The following is a 27488-nucleotide window of genomic DNA, read 5'->3' on the forward strand; positions in this document are numbered from 1 at the left end:
ATGCAGTTTTTGGGCTTAAACAGCCATTTTCAAACACAGCTGTCCTCTATTTGCAAACAAAAAAATATGCAGAAAAGCAAACTGCACTTGCTTCTCTCTCCCCCATCCCAAGAAACGAAATTAATACTTGTTGTTTACTCAGACACAAATTTAAAGTTTGGTCTAACTTATTTATGAGGTCTCCAAAAGCCTCCATCTCCAGACAAAACTGACAATACACACAAAAATAATTAACAAAGCCTTTCTGAAAAGAAAAAAGCCTGATGTTAAATTCCTTTCTTTCCCCAAAATAGTATTGACAAGCAAACATTAGAAATAAACAGCCTAAAATGAAATCTTAAGTATCTATGGTATTTTACTGAGCATTACTCTGAAGCAAATAACATTAAGGTCTTGAAAACGTGCAACCCATAAGTATTAAGCAGTGAAATGAACTTTTTCTTTAATAAAAGCAAGACTTAAAAACAAGTCTTACAATAACAGATAGCTCAAATGATCATACATAGGTATATATTACACACTGTAATCAGCAAACCTAAGTAACAGAAGGCAGATTTTGCTAGAGAATCACTGTACAGTCAAGGCCACAATTTATCTTCTCCTTTTCACGTTCGGATCGTATCTGGAACAAAAAAGACAATTTGGCACAAATAAGTAAAACTTAATGATATTGAAAGTTAACAATGTGATGTAAATAGCATTGTTATATATTCATAACAAGGATCTGGTCAGTGTTCAGTCCTTTCTGGGACTGCAGACTACTACAGCTGCTACAATTTGACAGAAGGATGCATAAGCTAGAACTGGTGAATGAACTACAGATAACCTTTACTAAAGTTTTCACTGACTTCCTAGCTACTTAAAATCTTTACATCTGATTCATGAACAAGCTTCTCCAAGCCTTTAATCTCCCAACATTTAGTTCCTCATTAAAAAAAAAAAAAAAAAAAAAAAAAGAAAAAAAAAAAAAAAAGAAAGGGGAGAGAAAGGAAAGAGGTACTGTATATTCACAGCAACATACATCATCTGGCCACAACTCATTCAGACAAAACCCTTCTGCTGCTTCCTAGTCCCACGTAAAGTAGTTCCTTGCCCTACCTTCCCCTTTACGTAGCTTCTCATTGATTTTTAGTAATTTATATCTACTTTCTGGATACAGTGAATAGACCTGATTTACTGCAATATGCTTACTGTTTGCCTCTGCTTGACACTGCTATCGCCTGGCCTTCTCTTTCTCTCTATTTGCGCTTCATCTCCCAAAATACTATGGCACTTCTTTGGAATTCTGATGTGTTTTGTATTCATGCATGAATAACTTATGGACACAACTGAATGATCAGGAAGTTTTACTTCCACTAATTCTGTTCTCATTCATCAAGACTTTTTTTTGCTTAGACAGGAAAATGTGACAACTTGTGAGCCAAATTACATCACCACATAACTAGAAAGGTATTAGAAGTCACTGTTGTTGCTATACAACTCAGACTTCTGGCAAAAATGAAATGTGTACCCTTTCAAAGAAGTATTCTATTATTAACTGCTAATTAACAGCGCAAGCTGATAATGCAGAAGATTGTCTGAATGGCTCTTACACATGTTGAGATGTGGAACCATCCTTTTTCACCATACACATTTTTCTACCTAAATGCACAATTTTTGGTGTTAGTGAAACACATGGCAGGTGAGAAGGCGAACAGCGGTTGCTTGTTTCTTCACATATAAACTAAGAAAATAATGAAATAATTGATATACAAAATGAGATCCTTACATTGAATCTCAAAGAGTTTATTTGAATTTATTGCTATAGCATTGTAACAGATCAGTTCTAACATTTAAGTATGTGCTGGACACCAAATCCTATTTTGGGGAGTGGGAAGGAGGAAAAATAAGCAGATAGGAGAAGGAGATGACACATGATGGAAATCTGCCATCAGGACACCCAACAGCTTCAACCCTGTCTCTGCCTGTCTATGGAGATGCTGACACTGACAATCATGAACAGCTTTTTAAGTAATCTTCCCCCCTCACCTCCAGCCATTTTCTATGTTAAATGAAGCCTGGATGGTATTTTCCAGACAGAAAGAAATCAAACAACATTATCAGAGAAAGGAAACTGTACAGTGCCTATGGCCTGGAACAGAAAAAAAAGACTACAGAGATTCCACTACTGTGAGTGAATGCACAAAGAAACAAAAGACCTTGCTGGGAACAGGGAGTAAAGGATACAAAGGGCTATTATTGAACATAATCCATTTATCTGTATTCGTAGCAGCTAGAATGATATGCCTTCCCTTCCTCCTCTGTCTCAGTATGGACTGAGCAGCAGTTCAGAGTACAGCTTTTCTTTCCAGCTCATCTTCACCTTGGAGTACTTAATGACTTTTTCTAATGGCATCTTCAAACACAACTTTCACGGGAAATTGCAGCTGTGAACATTAGCATTATGCCAAGTAGTTTTACTCAGGATTAAGGAGAAAATTAGAAGTAGGTTACAAACTGCTGAGCATTATTAAATTTTGTGGTTTAATATTTGACTGTGGGAACTTCTTAAGTACAACCATCCTACATAAATTGGAGTTGAGGTAAAATTCTAAGCATGAATATATGCAAATTATCTAAGTTTCCACTGCAGTGTTTTGGAAGGCTAAAATTAATCAAGATATTTCGGATCAGTTAATATTTCAGCACAGCAATCAAGCTGCACCATGTTTTTATAAATGTCTTCATAACTGACATATATTTAAAATCCGTACTGCAGATGTAAAAACTAGATGAAGTGGTAAACTTGGCCTAAACCTTTTTTTAATTAGAATATGATTATATATCATTAAATTAGGATTACAGTTCAAAGTAACTGTACAGGAAATAAACTGAATAGGATGATTCTCTCTTTTGAAAGAGAGATTAGGGAAAGCGGTAGACTACCGAAGGGAGGGTTATTGAAAGAAAACTGCTGAAACAGACCATATTTTAGAGGCAAATGTATTGAGTTATGGCAAAAAAAAACCAATAGCAAACAGCCAAGGTGAACCTGGAACTATCAAAGAAATCTCTCAAACTCCTGTGACTGATGAAGACAATTAATGACTGTACTACACTGTCAAGAGCATTGAATGATTTGTGTAAAAATGGCTCCTCTCCTCAATCTGAAAACTGGAAAAATGGTAAAGCATTCAGGGATTTTTTTAACAAGTGAAAAAAAAAAAAAAAAAAAAAAAAAAAAGTAAAGCTCTTTCATTGTGAACGGTTTTGAAAACTGCTTCAAGTCTCAAAGCTAAGGGACACATGGGGGCATACTGAAGGATTTACTTAGGGTTTTTTTTTTTTTAATTTGTTTTAAAATTCTGGGAATCATTACTTCAAAGATCAAAAAAAAAAAAAGAAAGTAGTCCTGCCAATCACTTCTTCACAGAACTACTATTCTGTTGCTTTAGCTCCCTCAAGTGACTTGTCACACGGACAATTTCCATGGCTAGAATGAAAAAGTGGCAAACTCCACCACTTTTTTTTGGGGAGCTCAGATGGCTGATGTAACTGTAAGATCAAAACACTTCAATAGGCTCTAGCAAACACTAATGGTGGAAAGCCTGACCCCAGAATCTCTTCCAGCCTTTGTGAACACTCAAGCTTGTGCATATGAGATGGGAAATAGTAACACTTTTGTTTAAGAATGTTCTTACTAGAAACTTGTGGCAAGTCTGAATGAAATTGAAAGTCTAAGGCATAAAGAGACGTTGATGAGACATTTTGAGTATATCCCATACATGAGAATACAGGGAATTTTGAAAATAATAGTCAAATAAGTCTTTTACAAAATTGGGATTTGCAAAACAAAAAACAAACAAACAAAAAGATGTCATGCAGAAAAGACATTTTCTAAGCACAAACATAAAACTCTTACCTAAAGAGATCATCAGCAAGCGATTCTTCTCTTGCATGTCGGCTCTGTTCCTGAGAAAATAAGTTTATTCAACATTTGATGTTAAGGATGAAGCTAATGAACAACACAGAAGAATAATATATTCCTGCACTAACACAGTTTTTCCTAAAGAAATAAGTTTCCTCGAAGTACTCCATTCAGTGCATATTCACATTAAATAATACATTTCACTACCCAAGTTTGGCTATTGCCATCAACTAATGGAATGGATGAGTTGGCACAAGGTATCAATTTTGGTCAGAAATATGTTTTTTTGGTTTTTAAGCATCATTATAGAAATAGGGAAATTTGAATCCAATTATTAGTGTGTAAAGAGAATTTTAATTAGCATTACCTATACCCAGGGATTAAAAAAACGGAGATAATAAAAAAGTGCTGATGTAACAGGATCTCGATCAGGCTGTGGAAACAGAGTATGACTCATCAGCAAGTATTTTTAACAAAACTATTGGAAAATGAAAGTGCTAGAGAACTGCTATGCTAAAATATAATACTTTTTATAACTTTTACATACAAAGGTCAAGATTTTTACAAAAGAAAAAATATTACATTTATTCTTACTACCTCTTTTCAGTATACTCCAACAGGATTTTACTCAGGTATTTTCTGTTCTGTTCAAGAGCAGAATATGAATTGTACTGGACAACAATTTGAAGACCGCTAACCATACAGAAGTTCTTCCTAGCTTCCTGTCACATTTTTAGAAGTCACAGGTTTCCATAATGCATATTTTGCTTATTGAAAAAAAAAGATCCTTGTCTTTCAGTTTCCTGATTTTGCTTTAAATCATTATTTCTGATTATATGAATGTTGCAAGTAAAATGAATTCAACTAATCAACAAAAAGATGAGCCATACCACTGACCTCTGACTTTCAGTAACTTTTCTCATGTGTAGGTTCCTATGAGCATGTATGGACAGCTAATTGGCTGAGGTTTTCTTTCAAAAATAAAATCCTGAAGTATGACCACAGGTTGGTACAACCACTTATATATATCAAGTAGTGTTTGGTCATCTTTAAGTAGTAATTCCTTACCTCCATTTCTTGCCTTAACCAGTCTTCTAGCTCCGAATTCTTTTTAGCATGGTGAGCAACCAAATCTGATCCTCCAATAATGTATGGAAGCTGCCCTGCCCCTGGATAAGCCACCTGTTAGATAAAAAACTTTTACAATTACAATACAAGGCAAGCACACTGCAAGTAAAAGGTCTGTTTTAAAAAATTCAGAAAGTCTATTCAGATACCACAGAAAAAAGTCAGCCAGTCTTTCTTTGAATAACATTTATCAGAGACCATATTTAAAAGAGATTGAAGTGAAAAAAGCATTTACAGAAAGCTATTAACTCCTTTTACCAAAAGAAAGAAAGAAACAAACAAAAAGCTGACAAGTTACATATGCTAAATAAATCTGAGGTACATTAAATGGAGTTTGAAAACATTATAATCTGATTTTTATTGATAGATTCAATTTTATCATCAGAATGCATAAGCATTTATTACAAAATGGTGGAAAAAAATACTTTCAGAAATTTAAAACGTTATCTAAAAATAACAGCATACTCCCAGAAAGCTGGAATATGTGACTCACATTCTCTACACAACATTTTACTGAAATGCATTTCTAGTAATCTTACACCATATACATTTTTAAAGTTTTTAATATGAGCTGAAGTAGTGTTTTTACACTGAACACTTACGAATCTTCTTGAAGTTAGCTTCAGGACCCAAGCAAGCAATAATCTTACTATTTTATTTAGAAACTCAAGATTTATTAGATAAAACGCAAGATTCTGAATCAGCATATGCTTTACACATAGGTCTTTGGGGAAGTCAAATTGCTAGCTTTTGGAGGTACAACTGGAAGTTATGGTAGGCATCATTTATTGACTTATTCCAAGTAACAGCTTAGAATAGAGAGTACAAGTATCCAAATAATCTAGAATGAGGTAAGTCTGTCAGCCTGGTACTTCTTCAGTCAGGTAGCAAAATACTTGTTAACAGTATAATACAGTATTTAAATTGTTTCTTTCTCTAGCTACTATCATTTTTAAAAAAAAACAAACAAACAAACAAACAAACAAAAAACCAACAAACTTCCGTAACATATTTCTACAATCTTAAGGCAATACTTTTTAGTATTTTTAAACAGTGCCATCTTGTGACCATTTCAAATACACACTAACCTTTTTGAATATTTTGAAATTTTTCTTTCCCCCATAGCTGGTATTTCCAGTAAGTTGATTGTTCTGTCTTGGATGGCTGACAACCAGCGATCTAAACTCAGTCAACAGAAGTCTGCTAGGAAGATTGCTGGAGTCATCTTGAACTTTGTTGTGGTTCTTATGTGGGAAGAAAAATGAAGGAACACTTCAAACAGACATACAGCATATCTAACAGTATAAACTTCAGAGAGAGAAATTATCATGAGCACAGCTGAAGCAAAGGCTAGGATTACAAAAGGGCGAGGGGAAGCAGTAGCAGTGCTAGAAGTCAAGAAGATGGATGTACTTCTTGGTCTCTTTATTTACTACCTATAGAGCTGGGAGCTCAGTAAATTTATTTACCATATTTACATCTGTTGAAAAGACAGGATCATTAGTCAGTGTACAAGTCACTAGAATTTTACTTCAAGTTAAAACTTCAAGTAAAAAAAAAAAACCAAAAAAAAAAAAAACCCAAAAAAACCCCCAAACCTTTTTCAATTTAGCTAATATCCAAGAATTACTTCTCTCCTCCCCTTCACCTTGCCTCTTACCTGAACTAATTTAATCAAGTATGCTTACTCTAATGGAAACTCCAGTAAACTCCAAGGAAGACAAAGCAGAACATCTTCATCTCAATTCTAGCCCACAGATTTACCATTTAGGCCAACTTTAGGGCTGTAAGCTGGATCGGATCAATGAGGCAACTTCTTCTTGTACATGAAAACGCTCGTATATCAGCAAGTTTGTATGCACACTTTGCTGCCTGGGCCTAGACTCAGATGGATTAAAAAGGAAGCCTGGGTGCAGGACAAATTCACAAGTAATGTTAACTACCTTCATGGACAGCTCCAGCCCAGATGCAGCAGAGTTGTTTTATAGTAAAGCATAAACCAGAAGTCCCTTAATCCGAGCTGACCCTGCCTTTTGTATACCGACACAACATTCCCCCTTCTTGCACTGTTTTCTGTATGCATGTGAAAAGGTTTTATCCTGCATCTTGTTCACTGGCTACCCTCTCCTTTATCTCTTCAGAATCTTCCCATTTCAGTTTCATTTAGCCTCACCTCCTTTTCCTCTGCCTCACTGCCATTCCTACCAATTCTCCCCTCCTTCCTTTGTTCATTGCACCTATAACAAAGTCAGCATGCTATTTACTGTTAATCAGTGTATGTTACATCTATTTTCTCAATGGTCCATCTCTTCCATTCTAATTGCAATCTCCTCAGAGCAGACAAGAAGGTTATATTCTTGTCTGGTCTGTAAGCAGTAAGCTAACAAAAACATCAGTACAAGTATTAACCACATTGAAAGATTAATACAATTACATTGGGTTTCTGTAGTTTCAGTCATTTTAAGTATCCATCCAAATGCCATTACAAAAGCCTGTAGATGAACTACAGTTCTCTGTCTTTTCAGTCAGAAAGTTGGAATAACTATTCAAATTTATACATTATTATTTTAAGGAGTACAATCTTCAGGACCTCCTTTACTCTGAAATAGTACCCACAAATACTCTGTTCTTAAAAGCAAAGTTTTGATGCATTTTCTTAATGCTTCTCAAAGTTTTCTGTTCAAACTTACAATGAACGGGTTTCTTACCAAGACTGGAGACTCTTGCTTGATTTCATTTTTCATTTCTGAAGTTAGAACTGATTCATGTTCCTCTTCCTCCTATTTGATTAAAAATTATTTAAAATGTAATATTGAAATTAAGTGCAAATTTAATAACATAAAAATATTTTCTGCTCTTTACAGTAGAATAAGCATTTTCAAATCAATATAAATATTTAGACAGAAAAGAAACTGCATTGTATTTTTAAATACAATGATACAAGACATGATTTTATGTATAATATAACAATTGTTGGGTTTTGCTTCCATTTTAAAAAATCACCATTATTTTCTCACTTTTTTTTTTTCCCCTTATACCAGTAGCTGGCTTTTCCATGTGGATAGTCTTCAAAGTCCTGCAAGGTTCTGGAAAACACTGTAAAAGCTTTCGAATATAAAAAGTAGCATTTTCAATTTCATATGTTAAGTGTAGCTGTGTGCACAACGGACATTTCATTACTAGGACAGGCAAGTATTCTGCAGGTTGCTTTCCTCCCATAGTTTAAAAACGGATCTGCATTTCATAAATTATTTTCAGCAGTTGAAAAAAAAAATCAGATCAGCTTTATGCACCCTGCAGATTTTGAGTCAATTGCATTCTCGTTCTTGCTAGATACACAAGGTGCAAGTATACTTAATAAAAAAAAAGGGAACATAAATATGCCTGTGGAGCTTTATAATGAAATCTCCTTCCTATTCCACTGGAAATATAATTTACATGAATAAAATAGGTCATTATTAATTAAACTACTAGAAGACTTTTTGTCAGCAAAAATCTTTACGTGTACATCTGATAAAATAATAGTTTCTTTATATATAAGAATTTGTTTTCCTTCATGATCCTGACAAGAAGTTAAGACTAGAAAAACTTCCTAGGCCATAACAAAATTCAAAAGCAGCCATTTTAGTCTCTCAAGTGTGGGCAGACCTGATAGAAAGTACCTTCTCTCTGACAGCATAAAGAACAAGAAACAAAGATTCTCTACAATTATAAGACCTACTTGTATTTTAAAATTTGCCTAATACACAGAAATACAGCATTATAACAAAGTTCAGAATTCACACTTTGCCAGAAGTAAGCTCCAGTAAAGTATCAAGAGAAGAGTGTTATGCTGTTTTGAACTAAGGATGCACAGACAATTCCTAATTCTCTTGTGAACCAAGGTATCTTACAAGTTCCAGTTATTCAATCATACATTCAAACGTAATTATTACAGCATTTAAACACTGCCTACACTGTATAAGAATTGACTGGAGAGTAAGCTTTAATATGTATATTTTTTAAATAAACAAAAATTAACCCTACTCCTTCTCTCTTACTCCCCTCTGTATTGTTAATAGTCTACTTTGCCAGAACTCTCAACATTTTCCTCTACAAACCTGCTTTTGTGGTTTTTTTTTTTTTTCTCCAATGAAGTGGCTACTGTTAACTCAAAATCCATAATTTTCTTCATTTTTCTTAGAAAATTGCCTTAATTCTTAAAAACAAAACCAGAGAAATAATAAAGAAAACTCATCACATACTGTATTTTTATTTGCATTTTTTGTGGGTTTTTTTTGTTTTGTTGTTGTTTTTTTAAGAGGGCATTGGTGTTTTGAATTGCCTCAGGAATTTTAATTTTTCACGTGACAGCTAGACATTCTGACATGAAAGATGTTGGACTCCACTGTGGTATTCAACAGAAGAGGTCAATTACAAGTTTCTTCAGAAAATTCATTACATAAAGGTAATACAACTATTATTTTAGTTTAAATATCAACATTATAATTAAGACAATAACATACAATATGAGAAGTTTTTCTTGAACCAGGGATACATTCTGCTGTTGTCCCTACTTCAGGGAAAAAGAGATCAAAATTTTCAGAACGCAAGCAGCTTTCAACTCACAAAGGAACAATGTCCTGAAGAATGGAAAAGACATTTAGACAGGTGTAACACTGCAACGTTCACATGTAATGGATACATCATTTTAGTTTTAGTTTAGAGGGATTTGAGAGGTTTAAGCAAACAAACTTTACAAAGCCACTTCCTGTATGCAGGCAGCCTCATCCTTAAAGAAGCTATCTGCATTCTTCTAACTCAGTTGTAAATTTCAAGATTAGGCACATGAGAATATAACTTACCAATATTTTTTTCTCCTCTCTCTGCTTTACTTTTACTTCTTGAATCTTGCTTCCTTTGGCTTCCAAACATAGTTTTTTTCGTATATTTCCTTGAGCTTCCCGGTCATGATCTGCCATATTATCTTCCCAGTCTAGGTCTCTGCTTCCAAATACAATTTCCAGTGTCTCTACATCTTCAGATAAATCATCTAACTCCTTTCTCTTCTTTGGTGCGTGGTTTTCACTAGAAGTCATTTTAGTGTCCGTTTTATCACTTGCTAGTTTGCCACTTTCCCTCATATGCTTTACACCTTTGTCTTCTAATGCAAAACTTGGGTTTGGGTCCAGACTGTTGTTATTCTTTTGATGCTGATCTGCTTCACTGTTCTGCACTGAGGAAGCTGTGGGTTCAGCGTGCTTTGAAACAAGCGATGACCTCTCCTCCAGTTTTGCTAGTTTGGATACAGATGTTTCTTCTCCTTCTTCAGCTGCTCTTTCCCTTATCCAGAAAGGAATTACAGAAGAAATAAATTACAAAAGCATTTTTGAATATGACTAATTGCACCTGGAACATAACAGCTTTCTGGGGTTTTAGTGTGCATTGTGAAATCTGAACCTAATTACCCTTGAGGAAAAGCTTGCCATTCTAGGAAGATGATCTAAAAATTACATTTTAAAGTATGTTTTGAATTAAATGTACATCCCTTGAGTTAAATTTTTTTCCCAGAAACAGCACCACCATAACAATAAGGGAAGTAATGCCAAGAACATTTTGACATACCTTTTTCTAGCTACCTGGAAGTAATCGGTAATTGAGGTAGACTGGTGCCGTGAAGCGCACTCACTAGGTTTACCAGCTTCTGAAATTTTAGAAGGTGAGACAGGATGACTTTTTTGACTGAACTCAGATGTTCTGTTCACTCTAGATACTGATGTTCCTGCATTTACACTGCCACTAGGGTTTTTCTTTACAGCGGTTATATCCCGGAAAGCCATTTTCCCTCTTCTGTCCATCTGGGGAGTGTAATCTATCTCCATACTATATTAGAGAGAAAAAAAACATTAACTGAACACACAATAAGTTACTACAGAGATATACTGCAAATACCACTTTTAAAAAAAGTTATACCTGTATTTTGAACATACCTACAAACAATATAGGTGTGCTAGAAACAAATTGTAAAATCCATTATAATAAATATATTGTTATAATTGTGAAATGGCTTGAAGATTTTTAATTATTAAGACAGTCAAATCAGATGTGCAGTATCTACATTTCAGTTATCTACATCTGAAAGAGTTAGAAGTCCTATGTGATATTTTCTGTTATCTACCACTCAAAAGTAGAAGTTATCTCACCATAGACAAGGGACAGAAATTTAATAAGTGCCATTTCACACACTGTATATCTTTGTCCATGGCAATGATACAGCTCCTCTGCCACAAGATTACTTTATTTGCAAGTATTAGCTTAGAAACTATTTCCAGGAATACTTTACCATGTCTGCTCTTCTAGTTCTGTATCAGCTACATATAGAGTACTGTTATCTGCAGCAGCTGGCATTATGGTTTCATCCACAGCCAAACTCTGAGAAACGGCTTGCCCTACAACAGCCGATGCAGGAGTACTTTTAGTTACAGCTGCAAGACCAACACAAGAGAAAAATTAAAAGGTTAATATGAAATCTGTGTTTCTTTGCATGTATTATCACACATCAGTAACTGATCAAGTGATATTTTTGTAAAACAGTCTTAATGCAATTTTAATTTAAAAAATTAAGCAGATACATTAATTTTAAAAACTGAAAGAAACAGTTCTAAAAGACCATATTCTGGGATTCAGTTTTAGTTAAATATTCCACTGAATTAAGTACTGGAATTTTGCTTAAAAAAAAAAAAAAGCAGCAACATAATGGGAAATCATATATTAATGTGGACATAATATAATTAATAAATCTTGTAATATATATTTTATGTAAATCATAGCACAAAAAATCTACATCTACTGTTTTATCGTGGTCTCTAACATATTATTATATTAGAGATTATTTCTATTAACACAGAACCAATATTTGCTAAAAAAAACCACCTTAGAATAAATGTCTTCTATAGTCAACTTCTCATAATTTCCATAGGCAGTGTTAAAACTATCATCTGCTGCCTTCTCTTTAGTTACTCACATTATTTCTCTGTAAAACAGAAAGAGCAGTATATACAACATCTTTTATATTGTCAGCTCTTTCACTCGTCCTTGCCTTCATATACTTATGTATTCTCCAAGTCAAAGGATACTAACATTTACTAATTAAACACGTCTCATTGTGCTTCTTATCTTTCCTTTAAAGAGCAATGTACTATGTCTCTGCTTTTTACGCTAATTTTAGATCTGCTACTTCTTTATTTACATCTTAGACAATTTTCAATGCAGTTTATTGCAAGACCACTAAAAAACAATTACCTCTTCAGATTGGTATACATTTTTCATATTGGGTCATTCTATTTTAGCGGTCTTGCAAGACAAAACAAAAGAACTTGAACATTAGCTATTGATGCCCCTGTACAAAAAGAAATACTGCGTCTTTAATGCTAATTTATTACTACCCTTCTTCCCATTACCTTTGTTACCAGGCTGCTTTTGAGGGTTGCAGTATTTTTCCGTAGACATGAAGATAACTGCCAATCCAATTTCGGCCTCGGGAATAGCCCTGAGACCCTTGCTGTTAATATACAAATATAGTAAAGACAAAAAAAAAAAAACATTTCTCAATACAGATTCAAAGATGAATAGGCAAATGGGTACAGATATGACAAAGTACAAAATGTTCCATTCCTCCTTTCAAAAAAACATCAGTCTACGCTACAATTTTTCACAGCACAGTAAGTCAGCATAATTATCCATCATTATGGAAGTATGAACTTCCACATTTCCTGTTGCTATAGCCATTGTCTAGTCCCAGTAACCCGGCCAATGCATCTCCCTCTATCTGATTTCTGGGCATTTAACCAGTTGTGCTCTACCTCTGATTCAAAAACATGCGTGAATGGAAAAGTGACTTGAAAGATCTGAGTACTTCTTACAAAAGTCAGTTAGGCACGCACATCCCTCTTCTGTACTACAGCCATGAGAAGAGCTTGATTACAGTTTTCTCTATGTAGCAGGAAAATTCAGAGGAACTAGGTTTAGGTATTAGGTTAAGGGCTGGGATTTTGTTTTCTTTCACTGTTTTAATAAGATAGCATCATGAAAATCCTAACATCTCTAGAAATATCCAGTCTGCCCTTTCAAGCAAAAAAAAACTCATAATCAAAACAAAACCTGATTTTTATTAAACAGTAGCTGCTCTTCAGAAACACTGTATGCAAATAATTAGATGGCAATGAACCACATGACCTCGAGGTGCCATCTCACATGTTTTCTATTAAATAAATAGATATCTATTGAAAAAATTATAGATGATCTACTTTCCGTTCTTAGAATATATTAAACTTTATTTAAAATAGTAGAAGAAAAACCACTTGCCATCTGCAATTTCAAAGCAGCTTCATTACAATTAATTTTTGTAGAATTGTATCCTCATGGAGGGGGCAGGGAGGAGGAGGAAAACTCAATCAGATCCTCACAGAACTGCCAAGTCTTTTCTCTCCCGCTTCAAGAAATTTTAGTTAGTATGCTAAATACTCAAAGCAATGAAGAAAATACCCGCTTTATAAGGAACCTATTGCTTAAATATCTATCTAAACATCACGATTCATTCTCTGCAGAAGTTCAGAAACTACCATAGCACCGTACAAGAGAACAACGCTGCACCTTTGCAAGACAGTCAGAATGGAATCAGTCCAGTTTCTCATGGAGTCAGATCCTGGGATCTGGGAGTTTGTCAGCCCCACATCAACAACACAAACTCCAGGAGAAACCAGTAAAGATGTTTCTTTTCTTCCCTCCATCATCAATTTTGCTTCCCCTCCTCCAAGAACAACTGCTGGACCCAGTTTCTTGTGCTAAAAAGAGAATGCAAATAAAAAATAAAAAAATTTAAAAATCTTAAAATACAGTCAGTTTACAAGTGTCAGCATAATAAACTATCAGCATAAGGCTTATCACTGATGCACTAAGGCAGATGTGTTCTGCTTCTCCCCTTGTTATTTCATCTTGCTTAGGCCATTGTATTGTAAGAATACAAACACAGAAATTATTCTTTCCTGATGAACCCAGAATCAGTGCAAATTCACAGATAACAGGATCTCTGCTTAGCTACCCCTGCAACATTTTTGTAATATAAAGCCTGATTACCTGCTTGGCAGTTAGAAATACAAATGTTTTTCCACTGAATATTTTTTTCCTTTCATGATGTTCAGATAAATCCAGTTTTCCAGTTCCAATGGAAGGCTCATCAATTGGAGGATAAAAACTGCAAAAACAAAAAATTAAAGTTACAAAATTCAGATTTACGTATCTGTACTGACTCATGGTTCTTTCTGTTTTAGAGTAAGGATCTGAAGTTAAAATACTGCATTGCTCTGTTAAAACTATCTATACAAATATTTTTTCAAGAGATTGTTAAGAAGAAACAGACCCTCTAATTTCTCAACATCTAAGCTAAGACCAAGTGTTCTGGTTTTGTTCAGTGACGGGAAGGCCTAAGGTGGCAGCTTCTGTAGGAAACTGCTAGAAGTTGTTCCCCTTTGTTCAGTGGACTCAGCCAGGCCTAGGGCGGACCCGCTGCTGACCAAGGCCGAGCTGATTGGTAGCAGAATGTCCCATGATAACGCCTGTGTAATAACATATTTAAGAAGGGGAAAACAGGAAAAAAAAGAAAAAAGAGAAGATGTGAAGCAGCTGAGCAGCGGCAGAGTGGGGGAGGCGCAGGCCTCACCGTCTGGCCTCCCGCCGGGCAGCTGACTGGGCCCGACTTGGCCCAGCCTGGCTGCAAGAAGTGGAAAGGAGATGAGAGGCAACTGCCAGCCTGTTGTGAGGAACGGCTGCAGACGCCAAGGTCAGCGAAGAAGGAGGGGGAGGAGTAATGCGGCTCCTGGCCAAGATTCCCCTGCAGCCTGTGGTGATAACCATGGTGGAGCAGGTTGTCCCCCTGCAGCCCATGGAGGTCCATGGAGGGGCAGAGATCCACCTGCAGCCCATGGAGGACCCCATGCCAGAGCAGGTGGAGGCCTGAAGGCAGCTGTGGCCCGTGGAGCTGCTAGGGCAGCTGTTCTGGAGGGACTGCACCCCATGGAAGAGATGACCCATGCCAGAGCAGTTTCATGAAGGACTGTGGCCCGTGGGAGGGACCCCACGCTGGAGCAGAGGAGGAATGCGAGGAGTTCTTCCCCCGACGATGAAGCAGCGGCGTAAAACAACGCGTGATGAACTGACCGCAACCCCCATTCCCTCTTCCCCCCTGTGCCGCTCGGGAGGGGGGAAGGTAGTAGAGATAATGTTAAGCCCGGGAAGAGAGAGGGGTGGGGGGAGGTTATGTTGTTCCCTGTCTCATTCTCCTGCTAGTTTTAGAAATAAATAAATAAATAGCTTTCCTCAAGTTGAGTCTGTTTTGCCCGTGACGGTAACTTTAAGGATTTCTCCCTGTCCTTATCTCAAACCTTGAGCCGTTTTTCTTATATCATCTCCCCCTATTCTCTCGGAGGGTGGGGGGAGCGAGAGAGAGAGACTGCCTAGTCTGGTCCCAATCAGGGCTGAACTATGACACCAAGACTCTACTTCAGCAACGAAGAGGACAACATTTTTCGAAATGTATTCAACCTATCCACTTTAACCATCTGCTGTACACTTATCTACATTTTCCACTAACAATATTGACAAATGAGACTGCAATTTCATTTTGCCCTTATTCCAGGTAACAGTAAAACTCCACACAAAACTAGCCATCTTGCTTCCTCTGCCCTTCAGGTGGGGACAGCCATCCCTCCTTCTCTTCTACTGGATCAAGAAACTGTGTGCCACCATACTACATGACAGCAAGTAAGTACACTTTTCTTGCTAGTAGGATAGAGAACTGATTCACCTCACAGATTCTCAATTGTTTTGTCCAATACAAGAAAAGTCACCAGGAGTTCAGCAGGGGAACAGATTAGGCGGTAATTAAACTCTATCCTGAAGCTCTAATTTTCGTCACGGCCTGTGATGTCAACTCTAGTTAATGAGAGCATGCCCACATCATAAAAATCCTCTGGAGTGAAGACAAGCATCTAACTGACAACTTCAAAACAGTATTTACAAGATCTTTGAGCCACATATTCACTACTACAGCAGTTCTGACCAAGCAAGGTGAAGGCACAGGCTAGAAAGGAGGGAAACTAAAAGTTGACTTCAACTGTGCTATACAAAGTTTGTACCTAAACAGCAGCTTATGTATGTACTCTAGCTGAACAAAGAACTACTTATCTTTATTTTGACTGATGATTATACATCCTTCTCATACTACTATGCACGAAAAAAAATAGCGTGAAACACACTCCCAAAATCTGGTTTAGCAGCCAAATAAATTACATATATATATATATACACGCACACACTTACACATGAATATGTTTTTTAATTATCTGTTTCCTAATTTATGCAAAGATTAGCAGATTCTAAGCAAGAAACAAACTCCACGAAATGCTGAAACACCTAAGTTTCCAAAAAGAATACATTCACTTCTAGGTAATTTCACCATCTGTAAAGATATAAACACTCTTCAGACACTGTGAATATTCACATAATTACAGCTGAACAGAAAAATAAGCACGTATCTTTTCTACTGCATACAAATACATAATTCAATTATGATAGACTAAGATGTACTATATAGTTACAGTTAATTTAAAATAATCTTTGTTCTTTTGTGTTCATTACAATCAGGTCCTGAAGCTTTATGTACACAATGGAAATTTATCAGATACTCATTTTTTGAAACCCAATGGTTTTATGCTGGTTAGTTTCAGCAACCTGTCCAAGTCTGTTGACAAAACTATTGTTCCATTAAAGTTGAAATAGATATGACAAATTCTACTAGTTTTAAGAAAGAGGGCAACTCAGATGTTAGTTACCAAGCCAGAAGACTTCTGATACTGAGCCTCACAGAGACATTTATTAACCTAAGATAAATACTACGGAGAAAGTCATGTTTAAAAACCAAAAGATGAGTAAAAGGAGAGAAACGGTAGTTTCCATTACTTCAGAACTGGACTACAGTTTCTCTAGAAATACATTTCAAATCTCTGTTTTTTTATTTCAGCAGGAACCTTCAACTGATCATTTTCTCCTCAAAGAAATCTTTGTTTTTTTTCCTTTGAAACACTTAGCCAATCCTGACGTAAGCTCAAACGCAACATAGTGTTTTTCCATCTTATGATCCTGAAGCGCTCCTTGTACTCTCTCCCCATAAGCTTTGAACAGTAACACCATTATCCAAGAAAGATCCTCTACAATTTTGAATCTTTCAATAAATGGATTTTGATTCTTGATGAGTTTCTGTTAAAGGCTCAATTACTTTCCTACTTTTTCAAAGCCCTGCAGCATTTAGACTGGACTGCTCTAATAAAACACATTATTTCATATAGGGCTGCACTTACGCAGCTATTTGTGAAATCTTCAGTTATTTTTCCTCCTTGCACAGGTTATCAGAGAGCACCAGAGGACTGGGGTAATATACTTCATAAAAAGCCTCAAGTAAGAAGCCACATTCATTATGTGAACTGGAAGTCTCCAATTCTGAAGTCTTAGTATACACAAAAAGAAGTTTTAATTTTTTTTAACTTTAACATTTTATTCCCCTAATATTTTTTTTTTCCTGGATCAGATCTAGAGCAGCAATCAAGATTTAATTAACAGTGTCATCCTGTATTACCACATCAATATGCCTTTCTTATTTCATATCAAAACTTATTTCATATCCAAGTTGTTTAGCATCTTGCAGATACACCAGCTCATGTCAGCACAATGCAGATTCCCTGTGAAAGTTAAAAGCATTTTTGGAAATTGAATGCAAACAATTGCTAAGTAAATTTTCAACATCTTCCCACAAGCTTCATCTTAAAAATATCACCTATTTAAGATACTGTAATTATTGTAAATATAGATCTGAGTATTACACCAGCTGTCTCATTTAGCTTGATGCAGAACTCTCTCTGTGAAAGTTAAATAATGGATATACTGCTACTGTCAATCACATTTAGTGAACTCAATTCCTCTGAGGGTCTCAATAGTTCACAAAAATGTTAAAAAAAGGGAAATACATCAATCTGATTCTATTTTAGGGAGCACTTAACAGCTCAATTATACCGTCACTTCTCTATTAAACGAATGGACAACATGCCCCTTGGTTTCAAGAGCCCAAACCACTGTCAGTTTGTTAGTGTAACAAACAGTAACAGCAGCCTTACAGCTAGGTAACATTAGACCAAGCAAATTTCAGCTTGCACAATCAATCGCTAGCTTTGATGGCTTGTGCTACCTGTACTAAAAAAAAAGGAATCCACAAGAAAACATTATGACCAATATTTCAAAGAGGACTCTAAATACTTGTAGTTTTCTCGTGTCCTTATAAAACAATGTAGAAGTAGAAAGAAGAGTTACAATTCATGAGGTTTCCCCCTTTCTTCTGAAACTGAAGACCAAATGAGCTTTAAACCACTCACAGATGACTGATTTGATGTATTACATAAACCCCTGCAAATGCAAAATAACATCTAGAAATGAAGGAGTATTTGCTACCAATTGCTCCAGATTGACACCTGTATTGTTCTAACCAGGCACTGTTGCATTCTGCGAAATATATTTTAGCACTTTAGCACTCAGCTTACTGTGAATCCTCTCTAATTTTGCTTCCTTTACCGTGTGTGCACCATTGAGGTTTGTTTAGCTGCCCTTTTTGCCCCCATTCTTCAAACTATTTTACCAATGGTGATCATTAGACCCATCAAAGAAAACAAACTGCTGTGTCCTAACAAATAATGCATGTATGTAAAAGTAACAAAGTGACTTCTTCACCACTTACTTCCCACAACTCAAATGTCTGGTGTCCAGCATCCACCTGGTTAAAACAATACATCCAGAAAAATCATAATGTCTTGAATGTATTTAAAGTAATTTCACGATTTTTTCTCCCTGATAACTGACATTAAATGCTCAATATGTAATTTTTTCAAATGCCAATTATTCTTACAATTTCCATTCATTATGTATTTAATTTCACAATATCTTCCAAAGCATACAAAGAGTACAAGCAATAAAAACAGAAGTATCCATGCAGTTCACCTTTAAAAATACACAATGGAAATTTCTCACCTTCATAAATCATGTGTTCATTCAAAAAAACACCCAAACAAAACACAACTGTCTCCCTTTTCAAGGTAAAAATAGTAATACAGGCTCAGATGAAATTCTCTCTTACAATAATGGGATTAATTTACACTTTTCTACATGAACAAAATAACTGAAAGAGCTATTCTACAGTACTTAATTATTCCAAAGTAAGAGTTCACTTCTCAAGTTAATTTAAAACATGAAAACAATTATATAGTGAAGATCAATGCACATTACTCTCATTTCATTTCTTAACAGATAGTTAAAAACCCTGCTACTTCAGGGAATTCAATGGTCAGGCCAATTCTGTTTTGACCAAAGTTTACAGTCAACTCCGTAGGCTAACTGCATACTGGGAGAATATGTCTACATAATGAAATATGTTTGATGTAATTTATTTTATAGAAACATAATTTTATTTTAATGTATCAACTCTCAAAAAAGTTTAAATGTTGCTTCAAACATATCAACAAAAAAGTTCCTATTTAGAGCTAGTAGAATCACTAAGCATACAGTCAAATCCAAGAGCTCATTTTATAACTCTAGGGATGAGAGCAAGAAAATTGCCTGAATATTAAAATGTGTGTCATATTAAGCATTTTTCCACAAATAAAGTTACTGTAATTTACATCTTCTGTCAAATATAAGCAGATAGATAAATGTGTAGTTATTTGATAATCTAGCTCCCATAAATTTAATTCTGTGACACCGAAAACATGATACTTACCTTTCATGATTTGGCAACTGTTGCCTAGACAGGACAGCTTTGATTAATTCAACAAAAAACTCTGGTTTTATAATTGGCCGACCACAAATCAAAGCACATATAGTCTGAAAAGACAGAAAATACCTATTTACTATATGTAAAAAGTTCATCTAGAATATGATTCAACTGACACGAGGTTTTAAAGATCTTAGATGTGGAAAATGTCAAACAAACAAATAGGACAATATTGAATTTTGCTACTGAAAAACAGGATAGTTTTGCTCCTAGCTTTTAATTGCTGTCTTGATTAAAGTTATGAAAACGTACAAGGCAACTAATAAAAAAATCAGTAACAGTCTTCAAGACTGGCTTTTTCATATTATAGAATCATAGAATAGTTAGGATTGGGAAGGGACCTTTAAAGGTCATCGAGTCCAACCCCTCTGCAAGTGGCAGGAACATCTTCAACTACATCAGGTTGCTCAGAGCCCTGTCCAACCTGGCCTTGAATGTTTTCAGGGATGGGGCATCTACCACCTCTCTGGACAACCTGTGCCAGCGTTCCATCACCCTCATCGCAAAATTTTTTTTCTTTATATCTAGCCTAAATCTATCTTCTTCTATTTTAAAACCATTACCCCTCGTCCTATCACAACAAGGCCTGCTAAAGCGTTTCTTCCCATCTTTCTTATAAGCCCCCTTTAGGTACTGGAAGGCTGTTATAAGGTCTCTCCCGGAGCCTTCTCTTCTCCAGGCTGAACAGCCCCAACTCTCTCAGCCTGTCCTCATAGGAGAGGTGCTCCAGCCCTCTGATTATCTTTGTGGCCCTCCTCTGGACCTTCTCCAACAGGTCCATGTTCTTCTTGTGTTGGGGGCTCCAGAGCTGGCCACAGTACTCCAAGTGAGGTCTCACCAGAGCAGAGGGGCAGAATCACCTCCCTCAGCCTGCTGGCCATGCTTTTTTTGATGGAGCCCAGAATGCAACTGGCTTTCTGGCCTGCAAGCTCACATTGCTGGCTAATGTTGAGCTTCTTGTCCACCAGTACCTCCAAGGCCTTCTCCTCAGGGCTGCTCTCAATCTGTTCTCCACCCAGCCTCCAACCTCCCATTAACATACATCCCTTTCTCAACTTGGAAGAGTTGACTTTATTGCTTTGTAGCCACCAATACGCAAAAGCCCAACATACCTTAACAGTAACTTTTACTGATACCATTACAAGGTGAGTACACTCTTTTGTCCATTCATTCACTACAAGGCCTCCAAGCTGCTGGATGGCTTGATTTAAAGCAGTTTTCTGAGCAACATCTAAACATGAAGAGCAGACAACTAAAGGTTCATACTCTACTCTGAAAAGAACAAGTAAAAGAGAATTGCTTTAGTTATTTCAGCCAATCATTATGATAAACAGAACTGACTTAACTATCTTGTTTGTGTCTCAGGGAAATTGTTGGGGGGAGCCAAAAAAAAACCAACCTAGATCAATGATTGTGCGTTAGAATTTCCTGAAGAAAGTAAATACTGTTTTTTATTCTGAAAAAGTAACAACATTATGACTTGATACCTGAAATACTTCTAAGGACTTCTGGGTCTTTCACAGACATCACACAGAATTAGCTCCTCTAAGAATAGTGCAATGTTAGGGAGTATCAAAAGAAATTGAGCGTGTGCTTCCAAAGGCAAAAGTATTCTCAACAGAACAGTCCGCAAGCAGATGAGTATTTTAAAAATGTAAGTCTTGTAGAATACAAGGTCAAGTAACTTTTTCTCCTAACACTGCCATTACCCTTGACCATAAGCCTATGTATTTTAGGATCTTCCATATGGAATTACAGCATATGAAATTCCATTATCTTATTTGGTTTAGTCCATAAAGCTGCAAAACATTTAAATAATCTTTCTGGTCCAGTAGTCACAATGTATCTGTCTCACAGCATGATTCCTGTACATTTCAGGTATGTTTACCTAAAACATCAAAAGTATTGCAATAAATTATTTATTAGGAGAATGCTGGTTTTTTCTATCAAATAATACCAGCAGCAGTGACAAAACAGTCAAATTTTAAGGAACAAAGCCAACCTCTGGTTGCTTTAATGTTGATTTTAACGGTCATTAGAATTTGTTGTATTTACCTGCCACTTTACTTCAAGGAGTGCTTCATGTATTGAAAACAGACAGCACTACCATGTTAAATTTGAAAAATTAGCCAGTTGCGTTCACTAAAGAGAATGCAGGCATACATCACAGCAACAAGTAATCAATGGCTAGTGCTGCACAGAGCATCCTCCAGCTACCTCAGCTCTTCTCTTATTACATTACCAACAGCTAACAAGGGCTCAGACAAGTGTCCACCCTACCCTAAAGTTTCCTCTCTTCTCTAGAGCCATTTAAGTTTTAGGATTTTACAGGCCTAAGACAGCCTGAAAACACTCACTGTACATGACACATCATCTCTTTAAATGCCAATACTTTACTATGAACAATTTTAATCTCTGGGTGTCAAAATAAATTATATTATAAAACTACATAATGGAAAACTATTGCAGAAGTAGGTATGGAACACAGGCAAAATTACTCATCTCCTTTGCCTTCTAAAAACTCATCATACCTGTATCGCTCGACAAGTTGTATGATGTGCAAAACCACTCTTTTCAAAACCTGCAATTTTCTACTTGGTATTTATAATCAAAGCACTCACCTAAACTTGCTCTCAAAGACTCCAAAGTTGATCCTGTCACCAGACTGCAAAGACACTGAAGTGCCATTGAGTTTTGACCCATTAACAAAGGTACCATACTTTGATGTATCTGTTACTGTTAATATAGGGACTGAGAGAGACTGGCTCTGAAAATAAACATAAATAAGCCATTATAGTTACCAGAATCAGATGGTTTTATCAGGAAGAGGTTACTACAGTTACGGGTCAAAGCAGTAGATAAATAAGATAAAAATACCACCCCAAATAAAGACTTTAGACAATGAGGCTGGCTACATGTAATTATTCATCTTCTGGTTTTCACTGTGAAAGAATGAGAGAAGACAAACATACTTTTACCTTCAGAACTTCTGTGCTTCTTACACTCAGTCTTTTTGAAAGCTGTGCGAGGCAATCATTCACTAGCCCAAAGCCTCTGCTAGTGAGATTTAGGAAGGCCTCAAGATCTATTATTGATGCTTCTACCTACAATTCAGCCCTGGTGTAGGTGCCCAAGTCACTTTCCCTCACTTCCTTCCACAAGCACTGCTAGTCTTAGAAGCTGCAGGGCATGATGACACCACTATGTCTTGAGAAGAGTTTAGACACTGTCATATTTCCCAAATGATTCACAAGCCAATGAAAACACCGTCAAGCCTGGTTTTTATGAAATTTTGCTACATATTTATACACTATTTGCAGTATTAAAAGAACAAATAAATCATATCTATTTCATTTCAAATTCTATATGCAGTTACATAAATGAAATTCCTGCTGACTGGCTTCAACATGTCTATGAACACTGCAACACATAAGTGATAATAAATTGCTGCTTGCTAATTCTCCTTGGGACATTTTTATTCCCAAGCCCCTAAGGAAATACAGAATTAATGATGTGGAATGAAACAAGAACTAAACCTGCAGTAAGAGAACTGAAGCACTTTCCAGAACCAAGACCTAAAACGCGTCTATGTAATGACATTTAATTGCACGGTTTTCCTGCTATGATTATTTTAATACAAATTCCTAGTGACTCTTCACTCTGGGATAAATAGAATGCTCAAATGGGAGCTTGGACCAGTAAAATTTCTCCAACACAGGAAAGCAACTGTGAGGAAAAAAAAGTCAGTCAAGATTAAGAAAAGACAGGTGAGTAATGGTTCTCCCTTCATAAAACACCAGTGAGATCAAAATGAGAGCATGTATGGCCACGGCAGACTGAACTATCCACATAGTTTACTGATAATGCAGTAAAATGCTGGCTACTCACAGGGGTTGTTTCAGAATGACCTACTGTCAGAACCGCATGACTTCGACTGATGGACTGATCATCCTGAATTAGAATTGCACAGTTTTTGCGTCCAACAACATATTCTGTACCACTTAAAAGCCGGTATGTCTCTCCTGAAAATAAAGAAAAGACAGAAAAATGTCAATTTACAAAAAAACTCCAAAATACACCACAAACTTGGGAATGTTTCCTTAGTGCTTTGTGTATGTGAAACTCAACTTTGTCATGCACTTGTTAGACTGACTAGAATTATGCATTTATTTTACAGACAAAACCTCTTTATTTCCCTCTCCCTTGCTTTGCCCATTCTAAAAAGACACATTTTATGACAAACAAAAGTCACAAAAGTTGCAGCACACTTTTTTTCAAAGATAATGTATTTTTACTAATACTTTGCTTCTCAACTTTTCTTTTTTATTACTTCTTGAAGACTAAGTGTTAAATACAGAAGGAAAAAAAAATACTATGATGTAAGATATCTTTTCCAAAACAGAAATTTTAAGGGTATATAATTTATTTACATAACTTCTTATGAGGTTCAGAGGAAAATGTTCTCCTAATGAATGTGAAAAGATCTGCAACGTAAATCAAACCAATACTTAGTAAGTTCAGTCTCTGACCCATGCTTTAGCTCATTCGTGGTATCTGTCAGCTAGACAACATGGTAGCTTTTCAGTGAACGGCCAGACTACATCCAAAAGGTGTGTGTTACTTATTGCTCAACAGAACCAAAAATGTTTCTTGATGAAGATGAATGAATAATTACAGATTAAATTCTAGTTATCAGCCCCCGGCAAGTAACTTTCCAAATATGAACTGCGCAAAAACAATCATCCTGCATACAACAACAATACCAGTGTTTTGGCTCTTGCTCGGGAGTTTTCCAGACAGTAATAGATAACTCAGTTCATTTCCATAGGATTAGGTGCTGATGCCACTAAGAGATAAACCAAACACCCAAAAATTCATTCACAGTGAATCAGGAAACAAAGAGCAGATGCAGTTGTGATAGGATTGCTCTTCATACAGAAGAGAAAACACTCAAGTCAAGAAGAAATTTGTTATATGACACGTATCATTAAAGTTAACAATATATCCAAGCTCCTACGGATCAGGAAACTGATGAAGAAAGGTACAGTGGCAATTCAGTTTCAAAAAACTGCGTCCAAGAAACAAAGTGATGTCTTAAATTCAACACTTGCTCCTTGAAACACCAACATAACATTTAAACACGTTTTCTGAAACACGCCTAGGGGGCAGGGAGAAGCAAGCCCGGCTGGAGACCCCAGTGGAAGCCGAAACGCCGGCTGCGTGGGCCGGCCCGCCTCGCCATCCCAAGGTACCGGCCAGGCCGGCGGGCTCTGGCCCCTCGGGCCCCCTCGGAACGCGAGCCCCAGGCCAGCCGCCGGCTCCCGCCCCAGGGGCTCCGCGCATGCGCAAGCTCGGGCGGGGCACGGCCGGGGTCCCGCAGGGCCCAGGATGTTGCGGTGCCCAGGCCCGGCGCGCCGCGGGGCCTGGCACTCCCTCACCTTTTCCCGCCGCGGGCACCAGCTTCCACATCCTGGAGGGGGGAAAATGGCACCTCAGCGGGAGGGGGCAGCTTCGCCCAACGCCCCACGGCGAGCCAGCGGCGAGACCGAGAAGGAAGGGAAGAGAAAATCCCTCGCTTGCTTCCGGGGCCGCCGCGTCCCTGCAAGCCAGACCCGGGCCCAGGCCGTACCAGGAGGGAAAGGGAAAGGAAAACGAATGGAGCGGGCCGGCTGCCGCCGGCGCACGGCCAGGGCGCGGCGCGCATGCGCGGGGGAGAGGGGCGGGCCCTGGTCTCTCCCCAGCCCCACCTGGGGCCTCCCCTGCGCCCTGCCCGCGGCCCCCGGGCCCGGTTTCAGGCCATCGGGTGGTACCGGTGCCGCCGGCCCCGTGACAGTTTAGGCCGGGCCTGAAGCGGCAGACGGCGCTGAGGCAGAGCTTTTAGGGCAAGGTGCCGGGGGGGGGGGGGGAGGGCGCAGGTGAGGTGGGGCTGGGCCTGTCAGGCCTGAGGAGCCCCCTCCTCCCCATGATAGTTGTGTCCCTCTGTCCTGCCCTTCATATTTTGCCAACACGTCTAACCAAATGTGGAACAGGAAATACTACGGAGGTTAATCTCTTAACTGAAAGCAACTTTTGGATAAAAAGAATAAATAAACTCACTAGAATTTTAAGTAAGAGAAAAAATGCCTGTGAGTTTGAAGGCCATTCAGCAGGTTACCAAAGACTTGCTGCTCTGATAACCTGAATGTTCTGGAAAGGAACGGCAGAGGACAGGTAGGGTGAAGCCAAACGTGCGTGACTCCAGTCACACAAGTTTGAGATGTGGCTCAAAATACCCATTTCTCCTCGTGGTATGCAGGCCACGAGCAGGGTGTCAAATTCCCGAGGTGGATAATCCTATCAGCCAGCAGTTGGAAAGCAAATTTCTTCCTACTGGGCAATTGGCTTCCTTCTCAAGTAATGAATTGCCCTTGCTCTCAAGTAATTTTTTGCCCTTTATCTTTGCATCACAGCAAAAGCTTTTGGGGGGTATGTCCACAGTTAGTTAAGTTTTACCATCAGAAAAAAACCGTGGTATTGAAATGGAGTAGGGGAATTCAGGAAAACTTTTTTTTAATAAGAAAAGATTAATTTAATCATAGACTGATAGAATGGTTTAGGATGGAAGGGACCTTAAAGATCATCTTGTTCCAACGCCACTGCAAGAAGGAGGAACACCTTGCACTAGACCAGGTTGCTCAAAGCCCCATCCAACCTGGCCTTGAACACTTCCAGGGATGGGGCATCCACAACTTTTCTGGGCAACCTGTTCCAGTGTGTCACCACCCTCACAGTAAAGAATTTCTTCCTTATGTCTAATCTAAACCCACCCTCTTCCAGTTTAAAGCCATTACTCCTTGTCCTATCACTACATGACCTTGTCAAAAGTCCCTTTCCAGCTTTCCTGTAGGCCCCCTTTACATACTGGAAGGCCGCTATAAGCTCTCCTTCTCTTCTCCAGGCTGAACAGCCCCAGCTCTCTCAGCCTGTCCTCATAGGAGAGGTGCTCCAGCCCTCTGATCGTCTTCGTGGCCCCTCCTCTGGACCTGCTCCAACAGGTCCACTTCTTTCTTCTGTTGGGGGCTCCAAAGCTGGACGCAGTACTCTAGGTGGGGTCTCACGAGAGCAGAGGAGCAGAATCACCTCCCTCAACCTTCTGGACATGCTTCTTTTGATGCAGCCCAGGATGTGGTTGACACAGGCAGGCACACATTGCTGGCTCATGCTGAGCTTCTCATCTACCAGCACTCTCAAGTCCTTCTCCTCAGGGCTACTTTTGACCCATTCTCCTCCCAGCCTGTATTTGTGCTTAGGATTGCCCCGACCTATGTCCAGGACCTTGCACTTGGCCTTGTTGAACTTCATGAGGTTTGCACCTCTCCAGCCTGTCAGGGTCACTCTGGATGTCATCCCTCCCCTCCAGTGGATCGACCACAGCTTGGTGTCGTCAGCGAACTTGCTGAGGTTGCACTCTATCCCACTGTCCATGTCACCAACAAAGATGTTAAACAGGGCTGATCCCAATACCAACCCCTGAGGAACACCAGGCCTCACTGATCTCCACTTGGACAT

The 27488-nt window shown here is 37.9% G+C and overlaps 1 protein-coding gene across 2 annotated transcripts; it reads right to left on the reverse strand.

Moving 5' to 3' along the window:
* Positions 1–337: 337 nt before the first annotated feature.
* NBN (nibrin) lies at positions 338–25584 on the reverse strand. Of its 2 annotated transcripts, none has more exons than XM_086740999.1 (16): positions 25379–25584; positions 23853–23962; positions 22562–22707; positions 21053–21212; positions 19887–19990; positions 14150–14267; positions 13667–13857; positions 12475–12575; positions 11358–11499; positions 10640–10897; positions 9880–10357; positions 7744–7815; positions 6124–6279; positions 4976–5089; positions 3902–3951; positions 338–622 (listed from the first exon to the last, which is right to left on the reverse strand). In XM_086740999.1, the coding sequence occupies exons 1-16, from the start codon at positions 25407–25409 to the stop codon at positions 592–594; spliced, it is 2262 nt and encodes a 753-aa protein (XP_086597125.1). In that variant the 5' UTR covers positions 25410–25584; the 3' UTR covers positions 338–591. The 2 variants fall into 2 exon arrangements, with proteins under 2 accessions (XP_086597125.1, XP_086597124.1); XM_086740998.1 differs by having other exon boundaries at positions 23829–23962.
* Positions 25585–27488: the final 1904 nt, after the last annotated feature.

The sequence above is a fragment of the Chlamydotis macqueenii genome, chromosome 2, assembly GCF_036417535.1.
Source record: "Chlamydotis macqueenii isolate bChlMac1 chromosome 2, bChlMac1.mat, whole genome shotgun sequence".
Taxonomy (NCBI): domain Eukaryota; kingdom Metazoa; phylum Chordata; class Aves; order Otidiformes; family Otididae; genus Chlamydotis; species Chlamydotis macqueenii.